The sequence below is a fragment of a genome, unplaced genomic scaffold, assembly GCF_019419815.1.
Source record: "Pyrus x bretschneideri cultivar Hongxiangsu unplaced genomic scaffold, Pyrus_bretschneideri_v1 Contig115, whole genome shotgun sequence".
NCBI classification, from domain to species: Eukaryota; Viridiplantae; Streptophyta; class Magnoliopsida; order Rosales; family Rosaceae; genus Pyrus; species Pyrus x bretschneideri.
Window position 1 is genome coordinate 189,098 of NW_025999408.1, and position 18,745 is coordinate 207,842.

At 39.6% G+C, this 18,745-nt stretch overlaps 2 protein-coding genes and 1 non-coding gene across 3 annotated transcripts; 2 read left to right on the forward strand and 1 right to left on the reverse strand.

Moving 5' to 3' along the window:
- The first annotated feature begins 6,236 nt into the window (after positions 1–6,236).
- On the forward strand, positions 6,237–11,421 carry LOC125474033 (polyadenylate-binding protein 8-like). Its single transcript, XM_048577455.1, has 9 exons — positions 6,237–6,844; positions 8,347–8,465; positions 8,581–9,237; positions 9,359–9,436; positions 9,817–9,906; positions 10,118–10,255; positions 10,386–10,559; positions 10,638–10,853; positions 10,998–11,421. Exons 1-9 carry the CDS (start codon positions 6,586–6,588, stop codon positions 11,241–11,243), a joined length of 1,977 nt encoding a protein of 658 aa, XP_048433412.1. The 5' UTR covers positions 6,237–6,585; the 3' UTR covers positions 11,244–11,421.
- A 1,276-nt stretch (positions 11,422–12,697) lies between these two features.
- On the reverse strand, positions 12,698–18,291 carry LOC125474034 (probable E3 ubiquitin ligase SUD1). The gene is made up of 9 exons (XM_048577456.1): positions 17,843–18,291; positions 16,404–17,096; positions 15,347–16,114; positions 15,043–15,254; positions 14,569–14,931; positions 14,107–14,267; positions 13,865–14,028; positions 13,627–13,773; positions 12,698–13,503 (listed from the first exon to the last, which is right to left on the reverse strand). Exons 1-9 carry the CDS (start codon positions 18,152–18,154, stop codon positions 12,997–12,999), a joined length of 3,327 nt encoding a protein of 1,108 aa, XP_048433413.1. The 5' UTR covers positions 18,155–18,291; the 3' UTR covers positions 12,698–12,996.
- A 249-nt stretch (positions 18,292–18,540) lies between these two features.
- On the forward strand, positions 18,541–18,625 carry TRNAM-CAU. Its single transcript is given in 2 exon segments — positions 18,541–18,578; positions 18,590–18,625. It is a non-coding gene; the product is annotated as a tRNA-Met (tRNA).
- Positions 18,626–18,745: the final 120 nt, after the last annotated feature.

An 18,745-nucleotide genomic window follows, 5' to 3' on the forward strand; every position in this document is an offset into this window, starting at 1 on the left:
ATCGCCATTGCGTCGGGCTGATTGATATACAAGAAACAAAACAAACGAGACACAAACAGCCAACGTTGTGTTGGGTTTGCAGATGCACCTTACCGCAGTGACGAAAAGTGTCTTTGAACTCTGGTGCAGATTAGATCCATACCAGTCTCCTTCCTTTTTGATATTTAACATACTAATGTTATAGTTTGTAAAAGAAAAATGGTTTCGTTGGTTCAAAGAAATAACGGAATGGAATGGAACGGTCATGTATGTATATATAAGGTCGGTTCATCAAAAGAAGTCCCTAGTTCTACTCCTAACACGTGCGTGGATACGAAGTTTACGGGGGAATTTCTAAGATAGGGTATTTTGTGTGTTAAGTACCGATAAGGAACATCTGATGTCTAAAATCTATAGGCTAGAAATGGGTGTAAAAAAATTTGTCAAAAGTTTTGTCCTTTAATTTTAAGGTAAGTTACAATTTCATATATCCATTAAAAATTCTGTTAAATTAACCGTTAAATGATAATATAACAAAAATAAATTTCATATTATGCTGATGTGGCTTCTAACTTATGCCACGTAGTCAAACAATTAATAAAACATATTTAATTTTTAAAAATTATTACAATTCATTTAATTTATAATAAAAAAAAAAAAAAAACATCTTTCCCACCCCAGGCCGCAGTCACCCCTTCCCCATCACCACCGCACCTCTCTCTCTCTCTCGCTTGTTTAGATCGACAAATTCATTCAAATTTCAGCAATTTTGCAAAAATTAATTAGTTCAACTTCAACCCACATATGTTAGTACAAAACCCCGAGAAAATGTTCAAAATGTTCAACTTCAACCGACATATGTTAGTACAAAACCCGGAGAAAATGTTCAAAATGTTCAACTTCAACTCTCATGATCATTTTACAAGCCGCGACAATCGAGTTCTTGGTACCAAGAATTTCATCGAACTCCGACAATATGCGAACAAGAACAGCGAACGGCAAGTTTCCGTGATCTGGTGCAGCATGTGGGTATTGGAGCGGGTTGGTGCAGAAGGAATTGCAGCAGGATGCGGGTCCGATTTCAGGCAGCAACGACAGGCAGGAGGCGGCTTGGTGGCGCAGATCCAGCTCGGCGACTCGACGACCCCCTTTTTCGATGTCCCAAATTGGGCAGGTGGTGTCGATGCTGGAAGTACCAATTTGACGAGGCTCGATGTCGTTCCAATCGAACGACGTCAACAAGAACAGTAGAGATAGTCGATATTAATATCACAGTAGAGAGAGAAGGAAAGAAAATAGAATTGAGGGGCAGCGCGCAGTCACGTAGAACAAGTAAAAGCACCATTCGGTTTAAGCAGAAGCATTACAAATGAATCTGGGCCGGCTGCTGCCTTTGCCATGTACTACTTTGTTAATATGCTCTGCCTTGCTTCATCTTCCTTCAATACTACTTCCACTCTAACAAAGGGCAGGGGAGAGGCCGGGTCGCTGGAAAACCACACGGTAACGGAGGTAGGGAGATAAGATGGTTTGGACGGGGAAGATTGGTTTTTGGATTTTTCATTTTTTAGGTTTTTTATTTTATTTTTTATTTAATTTATTTTGGCTTTATTTAAATATTTAATTCTTCATTTTATAAGTTCTTCTTTTTTCTACCTAGTATAGTATAATTGACTCACCTCACAAAAAAATAATAATTAATGCATGCAATTAAAATGTTTTAAAAATAATGTATAAAGTTGCATTTGCAGTCAAACTTGAAGGAATAAAATATAATTTACTATTAATTTGTTTAATAGTTTTTTTTTTGAAACTTTAATGAAAATGGCTTGAACTAAACCAAAAGCTATCAAAAACTATTATTTAACCAAAAAAACTTAAAAATTAATCATAATGATAAAACTATTCATAAACACATACCCTACAAACATAAATACTCACGGGCTGAATTAAAAGCCGTACACAATAAATATTTTTTTTCAAACTTGCCCCTAACGGAAACTAGCCAAGCCTATTACCTTAGAGCAGTTCCACCGGGGACTCTTTAGGCTAGCACCGAAACAAATTATTGGCCTGGCACCCAACCAATCCATTCTAGCCCAGCATATAGGCTGGCACCCAACCCAAGCTGGCCTCCAGGCTAGCCCAGAATCGATAGAGCCATTGACCGGCCCATCTGACGTCCTGCTGACGCCAGCGTGATATCGACCACTTTTTTTTTTTTTTTTTTTTTTTTTTTTTGCGCCAGAGAGGGAGTTGGTGTGGAGGCTGAGGAGCGAAGCTAGTCGAAGAGAGAAAGGGTGTCGGGATGGAAGGAGCCATGGAGGGAGAAGGACGGGAGGACGAAGTGGATGATGAAGAGGTGTGGAGATAAGTGGTGGCAGGGATGAAAACAGCGACAACGCTATGGTGGAGTTAGGGCTTGAAGGCGCCGACGAGCAACCCATCAGAATTTTTGACTGCCTCCCGCGATTCAACCACCTAAAGCGCACCCATCCCCACCCCTAAACCAAAGCATACCACTGTAGCACCTCCCAGACTGCCAATACCCATCACCAACCCACCCCAAAAATTCTACCCAACAGACGCAGTTCCAAATCCGAATGGGGAGAGAGAGAGAGAGAGAGAGAGAAAGAGAGATGCAAAGGGAGGTTGAAGCGTTGGGAGTGGTAAGAGTTGGCGTTTGGGGATGATTGAAGAAACAAATTGAGGAGGATGTAGAGGGAGAGTATAGAGGATTCTAGTGGAACTGTGGAGGTTCCAGACTTACCCCTTTTTTTTTTTAATAAATAAAATTAGTATTTTTATTATTTTATAATAAATAATAACATTTTAATAAAATTGGCTAGGCTATTTTTTGTTAGGGGTGGAAATATATTTGGTTTATTACTGTTCATTGGGGTCTATCATTGTTCACTGAGTGAATTAAATAGGCTGGGTGTTGACGTATTTTTTTAGGAGTGGACTTGCTCTTATTAAACATGTAAGTGATGAGCTGGTGTCCACCATCCTCACTTCCATTTTCTCTGACATCCACCATTCCCACTGGGATCAAGATCCTCTCCTAAGCAAATGGTGAGGATCCTCCTGACCAGACCCATCGGGCCGTTCAAATTTTATCCAACTGCTACAAACAGGGGGTCTCTTTAAAAGTTATAATAATTATAGCCGTTGGATAAAATTTGAACGGCCCGATGGGCCAAATCAGGAGGATCCTCACCATTTACTTAGGAGAGGATCCTTCCCACTATCATTTTTCCTCTACACAATTCCCAAAAACTAAAACTATTACTTATAATGGAAGCTTGGAAGTGAACCCACTTGTTCAGACATGGTGGTGGACAATGCCTCACCTCCTTTTCTATTTCTTTTATGTGTTTTGACCTTTTGTTTGAATTTTTTTATTTTTATTTTAATTTTATTTTATTGTCTTCTCTTTGTTTTTTATACCTAGTCACTTTTCTAAATTACAAGTAACCTCTTCAACTTTTGTCATGTTTACTTTTCTTGGGTTAACTTATAAATTTGACACTTTAAGATTCTTCAAGGAAAAAAAAAGATCAAATAGCTAAAATATTTTCTTAAGTAAACAAAGTTATCAATTATAAAACAAATGAAAAGTCTTCAAAATGTAAAATCTTCAAACTGAACATTACCACTATTTTTACAATTGAGCACTAGCACCATTATTTCTAAAATTAAACATTGACTATTTGTAGAACTAAACAATGATTATTTCGTAAATTGAACAATGATTATTTTTTAAACTGAATACTAGTATTACCACTATTGTAGTTCTAAAAATGGTATCGATTATTTTGATTCAGTTTTAGAAATAGTGTTGATTATTTTGTTGTAGCTTCAGAAATAATGTGAGCTATTTTGGTTCAGTTTCAGAAATAATATGAGTTATTTTGCTGTAATTCCAAAAATAGTGTGGGTTTATTTTGGTTTAGTTTCAGAAATAGTATGGTTATTTTCCTATAGCTCCAGAAATTGTGTTTATTTTGTTCATTTCTAAAAATAGTGTGGGTTATTTTGGTTTAGTTTTTAGAAATAGTGCGTAATTTTGTTGTAGTTCCAAAAATAGTGTGGGTTATTTTGTTTCAGTTTGAGCAAGAGTGTTCATTATTTTGCTGTAGTTTCAAAAATAGTGTTTATTTTGTTCTCTTCTAGAAATAGTGTAGGTTATTTTAGTTTAGTTTTAGAAATATTATATAAAATAATTTATGTTGACGTAACTTAATCGTAACCGTTTAAATAAGAGAGAAAATAAGGGGAGAGATTAAGATAAGAGAATTTGACACACCCCGATCCAAAATTTGGGGTGTGCTCTCGATCAAAAATTCGGAGCGTGCTGGCCGTCACCCTCACATGACGGCCAGTACGCTCTGAATTTTTGATCGGGGTGTGTCAAAATCCTATTCCTCTTTTAACCCTATTAATCATTAATTAATTTTATAGCATAATAGTGAAAAAAATTTCGAAGTGACAGGAACACACACCTCACCATTACAGGTGGTGTTCCTGACAAATTAAAACCAGCCATGTGGATTTCTATTTTGTGATTAAAATAATAAGCCAAGAACTTTTACTCTGTCCAACTATGAAGTTAAACTCTCTCTCCTCATCTCTGTAAATTTGAAAATCTGCACAAAATTATTTTGTTTGCTAAAATTCAGTTATGCTAGTATTAATTGTGAGAAACAAATTTGATCTGAGATTCTTTGTTTGAACAAATTAATTCCTAAATTCAACCAACTGACAAGAGCTATCCTTCCCAAGAGGTTGAGAGTTATATGAAACACCACGAAATTATAAGCCAAAAGTAAGAAACCTAGAATCCAAGTGACGTGGGGGTGAAGATGCCCCTCTTAGGCAACCTAGAAGATTCCTTCCAAGTCCTAGCACAACGATTTTGAGCCTTCTAATAGAATAAGAGAAATTTATTTCTTTTTTTTGATGAAGCTTCCGCTGCAGCGGCAAAAATGGATGACTAACAAATGAAACAATTAAAAACTATCAAGGTAAAACTGGAAACTCCTTAGCTTATTTTGGTTGGGCCATGTTGATTTAACTAATTTAAGTTGGGTTTTATCCTAAACATTAAATAAAATTATTACATGATTTTTTTTTGTTAAAATTCAAAATTTTGAAACCCTATCATTATTTTTCCTTTTTTTTCTCTCTCTCTCTCTGTTAATACGTTCTTTTGACAACTAAACCAGCAAACTCCACAAGTTGAACTTCTTTCCACATATGAAAAGGCAGAAAAAGTAAGCGAAGCCACACTTGCAAGTGGGAAATAGCGGCTCGAGCAGCCTTAAAAGTTGGGGTTCGCTGTTGAAGAGCAAAAATCTGCCCTCTGATACACCATGATCTGCGAGCAAGCACGAATAGGAGATCTTCCTCATCCAATTTCTAGATTTTTTTTTCTTCATTTCTCTTCAATTACTAGGTTAAAAAGATTTTTTTTTTTTTTTGAAAATCCGAAACCAAATCGAATTGAGATACAAATTGTAAAAATTGAACCAAACCAAACCAAACCAAACCAAACCAAATAGTAATCTCGATTTGATTTTCAGTTTGCAAAAATTGAATCGAATAAACCAAACCCATCCTTTGACAAATGGATAGTGCTATTCACACACCATTTTTTATTTCCCACACACTCTTGTAATTTTTGTCCATTAATATTCTTAAGTTAATTTGATCCGATGACTTGAAATTAATAAATGTGTGAGAGATAAAAACGGATGTGTAGATAACATCACCCTTAAAGATATTATCAGGGAGAGGAGGTAAGCTTAGTCACACAACGAGTAGCAATAATATAGTTCAAATTCGATTTTGATCAGAATCAAACTTTAAACCTCTCTTTTACAAATAAAAAGAAATACTAATAAATTATACTACTAATTTCGTCCGTCCGATGAAGTCTAAACATTAATCAATGTGTTGTGTTTTGACTCCACAATAAACCCACGTCTGACGCGCTCACACGCCACCCGACGGGCCCCACGCCAACCCCACAGAGACAAAACCTACCTTATCTAAAAAATCTATCGTTACCGGTAGTTGTACCTCACAACTCACTTTTCGCGCATCCCAGCCGTTGATCTCCCACAAGCGAACTCGTCTTCGCGGGCGCACTTGCTCCAAAACAACAGTCCAGATCGCATCCCTCGTATCATCCAAGGGCTCACGCAAGCTCACCCACTACATCAACTCTCACAGCCGCGAGTCCCAGTCCTTTAGTGCAGTTCCAGCTGCCCGCAGCAGGAATGAAAACCATCTCTCCTATTTTCTCTCCTCCTCTTTCTCGCTCTACATCTCTCTCCGCTCCCACTCACGCGCCGCCGCCCACCGGCGGATCTCCAACTATTTATCCCTCCACTCCCTTCCCTCTCCTCCCTACCCAATAAACCCAAAAAAAAAAAAAAAAAAATCGAGTATTTTATTTTATTTTTTTCTCAGCGGAATTTTATCGAGCAGGTGGAGAGCGTTCAGTAGAAAGAGGAGAGGGAGGATTATCTAAAAAACGAAAGAAAAAAAATTGAAATATTTGAAAAAAGGAAAAAAAATTAGTTTTTTTGTCTGTTGAAGATGGCGCAAGTTCAGCAGGTCCCGGCTCAGAATGCGAACGTGGCAGCAGCGGCGGCTGCGGCGAACGGTGGCGGAGGAGCCAACCAGTTCGTGACGACATCGCTTTACGTTGGCGATCTTGACCCCAACGTCACCGATTCGCAGCTCTACGACCTGTTCAACCAGCTGGGTCAGGTGGTTTCGGTTAGGGTTTGCAGGGACTTGTCCACCCGGAGGTCGCTTGGCTATGGCTATGTGAATTTCGCCAACCCACAAGATGGTTAGTGGTTTTGATTCACTTTATTATGGATTTTTAAGCTCAATTATGTGATTTAAATCATGGGTTTTTCTTATTAATAGCTGATTAGGGATGCTTAATTAAGACTTGTTTGTGCATGCCGGATTGGCAGCTGCGGAGGCTAAGTAAACTCAACTCAATATCGTGTTTATTATCTGAAAGTTACAATTTTTAGGTGTGGTGAGTGGATCCGATTGTGTTTAACTGTGCTTATTCGATTAAGTGTCAAATTAAAACGAAACTAAGTGATGGATATGTGCCCACGTGTTGCTTGTTAAGAGCTTTAGTGTTTGCAAACAGGGATTGTTGTTAGGTGGGGAAAGTGAATACAAGCATGTGTTTATTGTTTGGTATAATTGTGATTGCCTATGAACCGACGTTTCAAATTTGGCAATGTGCTTATTTTTGTCATTAAGTTTTCCTTCCTGCCGATGCGTTTAAGTGATTATGAATTGGTGCCTGTTGGCAAGTTTTGTAATGTTGAGATTCTGGCTGTGATGATGACTCTTGTACAAGTTTTCTGGTTATGCTTTACGACTTTCAGTTGGGTCTTCAGAAAAGGCTCCAATTTTGGTTTGGACAAGAAAGAATATGACGTGCACCTAGTTGCATTAAGCTACTGTTGTATTATGGTTCGTTCTAGCAAAGGACCTTTCATTTACCCAATGAGCTCACTGTATTAACTAGGAATAGGTAGTTTAGGTCTATATTTAGGCTTATTCTCGGACCCAAAAACGGCTTATATTTTAAGAGTGTGTCCTTATTTTCCATGCTCATGCTACTCTTTGAATAATCTGATTGGTGTTACATGGAATAAATTTGGAAGATTCGTTGTTACCTTTTGTTATTAGGTGATAATTTGCCCCCTTACCTATCTTTTATGGCTGAGATAATAAAGGTTTTAATTCTTTGGCTTTATTTCATGGTTTTATAGTTTTGTTGCACGCAAAGATCAGTTTAGATGGATATTCTAAGGCCTCTCTTAAAATTTTACTTTGAATTTTTCTTTATCATATGGAGGCCGTCGTAATTAGAAACCAAAAAAGGGGGATACTTTGGTTTCCTGTAAACAATTGTGCCAATGAACAATTAAATTTAAGCAGTGCTTGCTGGAAAGATTTTTGTACAGTATCTTTTTCAAGAAGAAAAAAGTTGAAATTACAGCTTGAAAACATGGATCAGTTGGGATGCTTGCTCTTATTCATTCAGCTATGTGTCATTTTTCTTAGGACCATGAGTTATTTTTGTTTTGTCTTATGATTTTTATTAACATAAGGATTGAGTTGAAAAGGTTTGACAGAAACCTTTTACAGTAACATGTTCCTCATAAGTAGCTTCATACATACATGCAATCTTATGTTTTGTTCTTGAAATAGAGAGTAGAGATACCTAGTATTTTTTTTCCCTTCCTTTGTTGTGTTAGATTAGTCAGTACTCTTTTTTCTTTTGATCTTACTTACATCTTTAGTTGGAATTGATGGCAGCTGCTAGGGCTTTGGATGTGTTGAACTTTACTCCTGTGAATGGAAGGCCCATTAGGATTATGTACTCTCATCGTGATCCTAGTATTCGCAAAAGTGGGTCTGGCAACATATTTATTAAGGTATTCCTTTTTTAACTTTTTATGCAGCACCATTATACTTTCATGTCATGGTTGTCTTTAGTTTTACTTGTCTTATATCCTTCCTGACACCTCTACTTGCATTAATTTTTTCCAGAATTTGGACAAAGCTATTGATCACAAAGCCTTGCATGATACATTTTCTGCATTTGGAAACATCCTTTCTTGCAAGGTGGCTACAGACTCCGTTGGCCAGTCAAAAGGCTATGGCTTTGTACAATTTGACAATGAAGAAGCTGCCCAAAAGGCTATAGAGAAGTTGAATGGTATGCTTTTGAATGATAAGCAAGTTTTTGTTGGTCCTTTCCTCCGGAAGCAGGAAAGGGACGGTACTGCTGACAAGTCAAGATTCAACAATGTGTATGTAAAGAATCTATCAGAGTCAACTACTGAGGAAGATTTGAAAAAAGTTTTTTCTGAATTTGGGATAACCACTAGTGAAGTTGTGATGAGGGATGGAGATGGAAAATCAAGGTGCTTTGGGTTCGTCAATTTTGAAAAGGCTGAAGATGCTGCTAGAGCTGTTGAGGCTCTGAATGGAAAGAAATTTGATGATAAGGAGTGGTATGTTGGGAAGGCCCAGAAGAAATCTGAAAGGGAAAATGAATTGAAACAACGATTTGAACAGAGTATGAAAGAGGCTGCAGACAAGTATCAAGGCGCGAACTTGTATGTTAAAAATTTGGATGATACTATAGCTGATGATAAACTTCTGGAGTTATTCTCTCCATTTGGGACTATTACCTCATGCAAGGTGTGTATTGTGTAGACCCTGTTTTGAATTGCAAAGTGCAATGCACTTGTGTGATAACCATCATCATTTTGTATTGGTATGGCCTAACATGATTTTTTTTTTTTTGTTGACATGTGATCAGGTCATGCGAGACCCTAGTGGAGTTAGTAGGGGATCAGGTTTTGTTGCATTCTCAACTCCTGAAGAGGCAAATAGAGCTGTAAGTTGATTTCCTGTGTGGGTTAACATAGTGCTTCTATAGTCTTATTCCAACTTCCCTCATTTTGGTTTTGTAGAAGGACAACATTTTAATCTTGCTGCCATGACCAACCATGGGCAGTGAGATTCATGGTTGCCCTCATCTTTTAACCCACAAAAAAAATTAGGGGTTAGGATTTATGAATATTGTAGAATTTGGGGGCTCTTATGGGTAATGTGTGTCTGTGAGCGCGTACGCGCACCTTTTATTCCTCAATAATAGTGTTTAGTGAAAATAAATATGGGTGGGATGAGCAGAATGGGAGATAAACAGAAAGACCAGCACATAAATTCTTGTTACTGTTAAAGAAATAAAATTTTATTTTTGTTATTGTTTTATAGCTATTGGAGATGAATGGAAAGATGATTGTAAGCAAACCTCTGTATGTTGCACTTGCACAACGAAAAGAAGATAGAAGAGCAAGACTACAGGTATGCCTTATATTTGTCCTCCAGCACATCATACTTTAAGTTTGGCCTAACATCAATTGATAAATAGTTCTTCCGTATGCAATAAGTTATGTTCCAACAAGATCCTCAATGTGGGGTGCAGACTAAAATATCTCGAAGATACTTGTACCATTTAACATGTGGCACTGTCGTTTTAGTATTGTTGTGTTATGGACATTTGCTGCTTGCACAGGCTCAGTTTTCTCAAATGCGGCCAGTTGCAATGGCACCTCCAGTTGCTTCTCGTATGCCAATGTACCCTCCTGGTGGTCCAGGTCTTGGACAACAAATATTCTATGGTCAAGGCCCACCTGCTATCATTCCCTCCCAGGTAAAGAATCTCAGATTCTTGCATGATTATGTTTCAGGTTTTGATTATGTACTTGCATGATTGGACACAGATTTAAAGTGTTACCCCAATTACCTGACTTTTTGTATTTTTATTTATTTTTCTTTTGTAGCCTGGATTTGGGTATCAGCAGCAGCTTGTTCCTGGTATGAGGCCTGGTGGGGCTCCAATGCCAAATTTCTTTTTGCCAATGGTTCAGCAGGGGCAGCAAGGGCAGCGTCCTGGTGGCAGACGTGGAGGTTCTGTCCAGCAAAACCAGCAACCAGTTCCCATGATGCAACAGCAGGTTGGATGCATGTTGTCCTGATGTAGTCTTTAGTATTTTTATTTGTTAACATACATTCTGATGACCTTTTACTGACAGATGCTACCAAGGGGGCGTATCTACCGCTACCCATCAGGTCGCGGGATACCTGATGGTCCCATGCCTGGTGTTCCTGGAGGCATGTTTTCTGTTCCATATGACATCAGCGGCGGTGGTGGCATGCCTATCCGTGATGCAGCACTGTCGCAGCCAACTATTCCAATAGGGGCCTTGGCTACTGCTCTTGCAAATGCCACACCAGAGCAGCAAAGAACGGTATGCTTTTGTGTTTCTTTGTCCATTCATTGTCCTGAGATGGAAATATGGTTTCTGTAAATTTAGTTCCTAGTGCTTTTCATACATCCTCTTCAACTATGCTGTATGCCTATTATTAAATCGTCTGTTGGGGGAAATTTGCAGATGCTGGGTGAGAATCTTTACCCGCTCGTGGAACAGCTGGAACCTGACAATGCAGCAAAGGTTACCGGCATGCTTCTGGAGATGGATCAGACTGAAGTTCTTCATTTGCTCGAGTCGCCTGAAGCTTTGAAGGCAAAGGTAGCTGAGGCTATGGATGTTCTGAGGAACGTTGCTCAGCAACAGCAAGCTGGCAATGCAGCTGATCAACTTGGATCATTGTCACTCAATGAAAACCTTGTTTCGTGAGAGTTTTTATCTTCGGAATGATGGATTGAGATACTTGTAGGGTGTGGTTTGGATTAGTTTGAGAAGTTTCTTGCGCAGGTAGAAGCTGGTTTTGGTCTATTTCCGTGAGCTTTCGGAGTGTATTTTGAGATTGTGACGTTTATGCATAAATACTTCTATGCACATGTTGCTTTGCTTATTATTTTGTGCCAATGAATGGCCCTGAGAAGTGTTGTCTCCAGAGTGAAATTGTTACATGGCCAGAGTAATTTACAGCAGCACCAAATGATCCGAGTATATTTTTTTCATATGCAAGACTTGACTTGCTCTGGCTGTAACAATTTCAACTCTGCAAATTACATTTCCTGTGATTGAATTTGATGTGGGTTTGAACGTAAAATTGTTCCAAGTATTGTCAAGAGAAGATCATGGGATTACGGCGGCGAGTCGGGAAAGATTCTGGCTTCCTTTTCCCCATGCGTTTTCAGGATGTGGAGTCTGCTCAGCCGAGCAGTTGGGTTGTGGTTTTTACACATCTCAACTGGACTTAAAAATTAGTAGAATTGATGGGGGACGATACGAAAGGAAAACATTTGGATCTGATAACACGACTGAAACGACAAGAGACTTGTATGGCTGTTGGGTTGCTAGGTATTGATTCTCGATGTAAATTTAAAATAACCGTGCAAGGGAGAGCAATTTTTACGACACGCGTACACCATCACGGTGGCTCACGTGTTAGTGATATAAGAGCATGGGGAGACTAACACATGTCTTTGTGTTATTGGCACGACATGTTGTGTTAATACTGTACTCGTGTCATAAATCATTTATTATGCGAGGAGTCAAATTCAACTGTCTTTATTTTCTCGATCCATTTTTGATCTATTGATTGTTGTCTTCATTTTCTTGTTCAGTTTTTGGTATATTTAGGGGTGGGCATAAATATTCTTCTGTTGTAGTTCATCATTTATGAATGGTCATGCATGTATTTCGTTGTGTGATTCAATTACTATCTTTTAGTATAAAAATCCGTTGACTTTTTTTTGTGCTCTAAATATATGTTTGCAAGATTCAAACAATTTATTATTCAGAACTATGAACTGGAGTGAACCGAACTGTAACCGTCCTGAATCGAACAATACAGTTTTAGAAATAAATTTAAGCAAACCGCACCGAGCTGAACCGTTGATATTTCCCGATTTCATTTCAGATGTGAGGATGAAACCGGACCGAACCAAGACGTGCCCATATAACGACTGTTATCATTACTGTACGCTTGTATTCCAGTGAAGAAAGTGCGACACAATAAACGAAGAGTACAATACCAAATTATTACAATTAAACCTCAGATAAATTCCTATATTCTATGAAAAATAATTTCAATCCCAGTATTTTAGAAACGCATTGTCGATGTTTGTAATGCGAGGGGCAACAAAGCAATTTCATAACTACAAATCAATTAGAGCATGACAGGCGAATAATTGATGGGCGTTAACACCCAGCAACGGACGATAACTAAACGCGAGGTAAAAACATGTGAGTTTATAAGACAATTTTGCATTCATGTACTCTAATTTACTATTTTAGGAAAGCATTATATGCACAAACTCGAAGACAACTCTAACAACAGGATACTTGAATACCGTTTGTTACCACGCACATCCCACGGAGGTGACGTTCAAAACCAGTACTAAATCGGGACGTTTATATCTAAAGCTTCATAAACCGGCATCGATTAAGACCAAGACCTCCTACTGATTTGTCTAAGAAATCAGGCATCAACTCGGTTAACGTGCCTTAGCCGGAGTCCTATATCAACTTCTCGGTCGTACCGGATTAGCCCGTTGGTCTCGAAGTTAGAGCCCTGCACTTCCGAGGATGTCCCGGCTTCGTTTTGCTTCTCTTCGACGGCTTCTCCAAAGTTATGAAGCCTACGACCAACTAGATACCGGTCGTCACGTATTGAGTTGTGAAGGTTGGTGAACCAGACATGGAATCTCTTGGCGCAGAAGCACAACAGGCTAAAGCAAAGGCATCCCAGCCAGGCAAACCGATAAACTGCTGAATTCACCACTAATGGGTAACCAAGAACAGGAAATAGCCCTCTGGCAAGTACGTAAGGCACACACAGGGCAGTCAACAACTTCATTATGATTGGGAATACAATCTCGCGAAGCACCCAAAGACCTTGCAGCCTAGAGAAACCGTCTTCCCTCACCCTTTCGAACTTTACTCGCCACGTTTCATCCACCAGTGGCATCATGTGATCCAACATAACCTGCAGAAGTGCATAACAAGCACCAGCGATAAAAATAAAAACCAAACTACTTTGCGATAGAAAATCCTCAACGTAAAGAAGTTGCACAGATTATGCAACAGGTTATTTTATAAGACCACGTACCAGTCTAGTCCATATCTTGAGAAAAATAAGGCCCAATGCCCAGTCCTGGTAAAGCAAGAACACTGGGCTTTCATCAACAGGCACACGCATTGGCACGATCACCAGAAGCTCAAAGAGCAGCCCAATCAATACCGGAATGACAAAAATCTGAAACAATAAATGTATGTCAGAATGAAAACACATACGAACCTGATATAAAACACGGATTTATAGGAGTAAAAAACCAAATGATTCTTACCCATATTGACAAAAGTGCGGAACTCTTGATAACAATGGCACACCACTTCCAGATCTGGCCTAACAGAACTGCAACCCTCTTTGTTCGAATATGCTCAATTGAGTATCTTACTCCGGCCACAGCAGTCCATATTATGTAGCTTCCAATGATGAAAGCATACAAATCTGAAGAAAAGAAAGGGTATGAAAATTCAGCAGTTGTATCTCAGATGTATGAAACGTAATGTTTAGAAGAGAAATTACCATTGCACTTGATTCCATGTGTTATAGGGAGAAAAGGAATGACATTGAAAATTGCCCTTCCAAGTGAGGTTGGTACGACTATTAAAGCAGAGTTGAAGACAAGTAACGTCATCCAAGCCACAACCAACAAGAGTACAATGCGAAGCACAAAACTGTACCTTCTGAAAAACAAAAAGAAAAAGATATTAGTAACTAGAAGACGTAAAACTGGTTAACAAACTCAATTAAAACAACACAGTTCAAAGATGCAAGCAGGAATATGAAAAAAAAGGATGTCAAGACATAAAATTGTTTAGTAAGAACAGCTGCAATTTTTTTACAAGTTTTCTATCTCAAAGCAGGAAAGCAAACCAAGAAAATTAGATTCAGGTAGCACAATAAGGACAATTCTTGAAAATCAGCCTGCAATAATAAAAGATAGGATCCGAATGAAATCAATTTGTAAGGATTCTCTAAACTTACTCAGAATCAGATTGTTCATCTGTGTCATACTCTTCTGCGACAATTGAATCCCCTGATGCAAGAATGCCCGCATTAGGATCATCAGCACCTGGAAGTGCCACCAAAGCCTGATCATGTACCCCTAGTTGAACCTGTACTCTATCCTGTCTACCTGGCTCTGCATTTCCATTTTCCTGAGCACCATTGTCCTCAGGTCTGGGCAGTAAGAAATCCGTTAAACCAAGTGCCCAACCAACTGCCGTAAACCAATAACGGAGGAGGGATTTAATCGTTGTCCTTAATTTGAAATGCTCAATGGCGAATGGAATACATATTTGAAAAAGAAGCATGTCCGCAGGAATTTCAGTAAATGGGTCCGACACCCTGCCAATGGGGAAAAAGTAAGGCACAAGTTAAAGAACAATATAAAATATCAAAAATATCACAGCAGTTAGAGAATAATAAGTGACAAGGAAGAATAGAGGGTCATCTTACGAGATGTCAAGAGGAAAAATGGAAGGTGCCATCCGCATAGCTAGTTTAACAGGTAAAAACACCAGCATCACAATTAAACTCCCATACACCGCAACAGATAACAGGACCCTGCGAGCATGTTTGTGCACTGGATCATCAATAAGATCGCGGAAGGGATTGTAGTTTGGATCAGCTGGATCTCTAAGGAAATAAAGAACTCCATTACGCAGAACCTGCAGGAAGAACATAGGACAAAAAAATACATGTAAAACTGGTGTTTGGAAAAGCAAATTAGACATACAACTAAAATGGCAAAGAACAATACCCCTCGAAGAAGACTGACGAATATGCTTATTTGTAGCATGTATACAATTCCAACAACCCAATGGACCAGTGAACTGGCTAAGGGAGATGCTGAGAAGAACTGAACCCTGTGAGACATGGACTTCCCAAACATCCTTATTGTGCAAACATCTAGCCACCATCCACACATCAATGGAAATACCCCCAGTTCAATGACTAGAAGAAATGCAACCTTAATCATAGTCATCAAATGCCTCATTGCTGCCAAGAACTGCCTGAAGAGAGATGGAATTGTCTCTGCCATAGAAGCGATACCATAGAACCTTCCCAAAGTCAATGGCTCACCCCTAGTGTACCGAATCAAAGCAACAATGCCAAGGTAGAAGAAAACTAGGGAGAATATAAACATGTATCCAATAGCAAGAGTTGTAACATCAGACAGCCTTGATGTCCCAAGCGTTGCCCCTTTCAGGAAGTCTGCTGAAAGTGGTGAACTTATATTGTTTGCTACCTCATTTAGTCCACTCATGTTTGCTTTCAGGGTCTCTTCAACCTGGCCGACCATACCACTTTGTTGGCTTTCAGATGATAAATTTGTTACGGCCGTTAATGCATTCTTCAATGTTACATTTGCCAAGGAAAGGGCTGACTCTGTGAGTGGCATGACCGTGGACAATACTGGACGAGTAGCAGTGGAGAAAAGCCAAGACAAATGATAGAGTATTATCCGACCAATTGAGAAAGGCACAAAGATTACTACACCAAGGAATATCATATTGCTGGCCAGAACCTGAAGAAAGAATTGGAACCATTCAAGGTATTAATACAAATTACATAAAAAATCCTTAAACAACATAAACTCCTAAATGAGCCACTACCACTGAAAATTGACCTCAACCAATTAGCACACACAATACAGATGCATAAACAAGCTATAGTTGCCAGAGCAATCAGAAACAAAACGAGAAAGAAAATTAAAAAGAGAGAACAACCTAAAAATAGAAATATAAGGGCATTAACTAATTATCAGAAAACATAATCTAAAGAAGAAGGAGAAAAAGAGCAAAACGAAAACTTACAGTGAATGCATTTTCAACTAAATGAAATACAGGTCCCTGCATGCCAACGAGCTCATCAAACGGTACATCCTCAGCACCATCAGCATCATCCAGACCATCAAACATCTGTTCCACATGAGCCTCAAGACGAGCTGCCTGCATCTCCCACCGAGCAGCAACATTTTCTGCATTCCTTCTAATCATTTGACCTGCTCCAGCAATCCCTTGTGCTCCAGCAGCATCTTCCCCATTCACATCACCAACAAAGTTCCTGTTAGCTTGTCCAGGAGCTCTCCTTGCAGCACGGGCACCATTTCTTTCCCCTTCATCTTCTCTGTCAGCATCCTGTCCTCCTAGCTCACGTAAATGCCTGAAGTAATCCCTCAGAGAAGTGGCCCCGAGAAAAATAAACACAATGCTAGCAGAAAGTAGGAACCCATGCAGACAATCGGTAAGGATTACTGTAGTGGATAAATGACTAAGGAATAATCTCTGAGCTTCACCAAAACTCCTCACAAAAGCCAACCGCCATATCCAAAATGTAATAAAAGGTATAATGAGGAGCCAAACAGAAAGCACAAAACCAAGGCGCAGAAAGAATTGCAGAACATGGCAAGTTTTCATTGCCATCCCAACTACAAACTCTTGAAAAGGAAGCCTTGCCGGGGCATTCTCAGCATAAACCGGAGAGAAGGAAAACGCATGCTTGCAAACCTGCAATGCATGTAAAGCAATCATGAGCTCTCGAGAACATAAAAATTAAATCACCAATAAGCTCAAGCACAGATAGAATGACAATTTGGAAAAGATAAGAAACAATGTTGGAGCTCCCAATGAAATCCAACGTAACTTATATCTTGATTAGATGCGTCATTAAAAATTATTCAAGGTCCAAGATAAATGGTATAAGCTCAAAACAGTTCACAAACCTCCGCTAGGATATTAACACGTAGCAACTTCTGCCTTTCGAACTTGGGCGTAATGCTGGAGTTTAGCTTCTTACTAACACAATGATATTTTTTCTTCTCTAAACCATTGCCTCCCACTACACAATCCTAAACAAATTTCAAATATATCTTGCTCTTTTGTTTTCGTTTTCTATCTAGTAAACGGAAGCACTCCCATGCACACTAGCATACAATAATCTTGTGGTTCTCATATCATATGGTTGAGTTAAGACCCCCATAATACAATGATGAACTAACAGGAAAATGAGTTCAGAGTTGAATAAAAAGCTCAACTTCGTTTTGATTACTCAAAACGACACCGCTTGACTCCCTTACCAATATCATAAACAAAGGGGTAAAATAAACCCTAGAACCCTAATCTAATCAATTCCAAACTCTTATCTGAAAATTTAAGGGATTGCAGACACCAATTCAATCACCCACAGAGATCGAAATGGACAAAATTCAACAAAATCCAATCACAGACAGAGATAGAGAGAGAGAGAATTGAACCTCGCATTGGCGAGCATTGCTGTGATTGAGCCACTGCAGGAGGCAATCCTGGTGCACAAATTTGATGCTTCCGCTACAAGCGCACGGGTACCGGAGCGGGTTATCGGCGTCGCCCGGGTTTCTACAGATCCGGCACACGTCCTCCTCCTCTTCCTCATCGTCGTACTTGACCGCCACCGACGAAGACGAGGTCGTCGTCGTCGCCGCCGCCGCCGCGGCGCTCGCTTCGTTCTCCTGAGACGACGACGTCGTGCCGGTATCGAGTGGGATGTCCCGGTCAGCGGACGGCGACAGGGCCGGGGCGATCTCCATGGGTCGGTCAGGGGTGGGTCGGAGTCCGCGTTGGGTATTGTCGATCGGTCCTCGGTGGGGGCGTTTGAAATGATGACGAAAGATGGGTGGGTTTTAGGGTCGTGGTGGGAAAAGATGGCGATGGGTAATCTTAGCGGGGAGTGTATTTTATGTTCCGGCTTTGCCCCTGCGGGCCTTTATTTGATTCGGGGGTATGTCGGTGATCTTACGTTGGAGGTGTTCGTGGGGGTGACGTGGACGCGTGTGGAGGTAGAGGTCGTTTGGTACCGGGAAGTTTCGACGGTCCCCAAAACACATCACGTCAGGAGTGACGTGATTAACTTTGAAGGTTAAGGTTAACTTACAACAGGGTTGAAATTGGATATGGGTAGAACATTGACAACATCGGGGTGGTGGCGCAGTTGGCTAGCGCGTAGGTCTCATAGCTTCTGAGTTATCCTGAGGTCGAGAGTTCGAGCCTCTCTCACCCCATTTCAACCTTTTTTTTTTTTAATTTTTTTTTAGCAAATTATATTTCATTTATTCTAGAAATCCTTCTGAGCTCACACCCCCAATAAACTCACAAAAGATTTTTTTTTCTAAGGGGAGGGG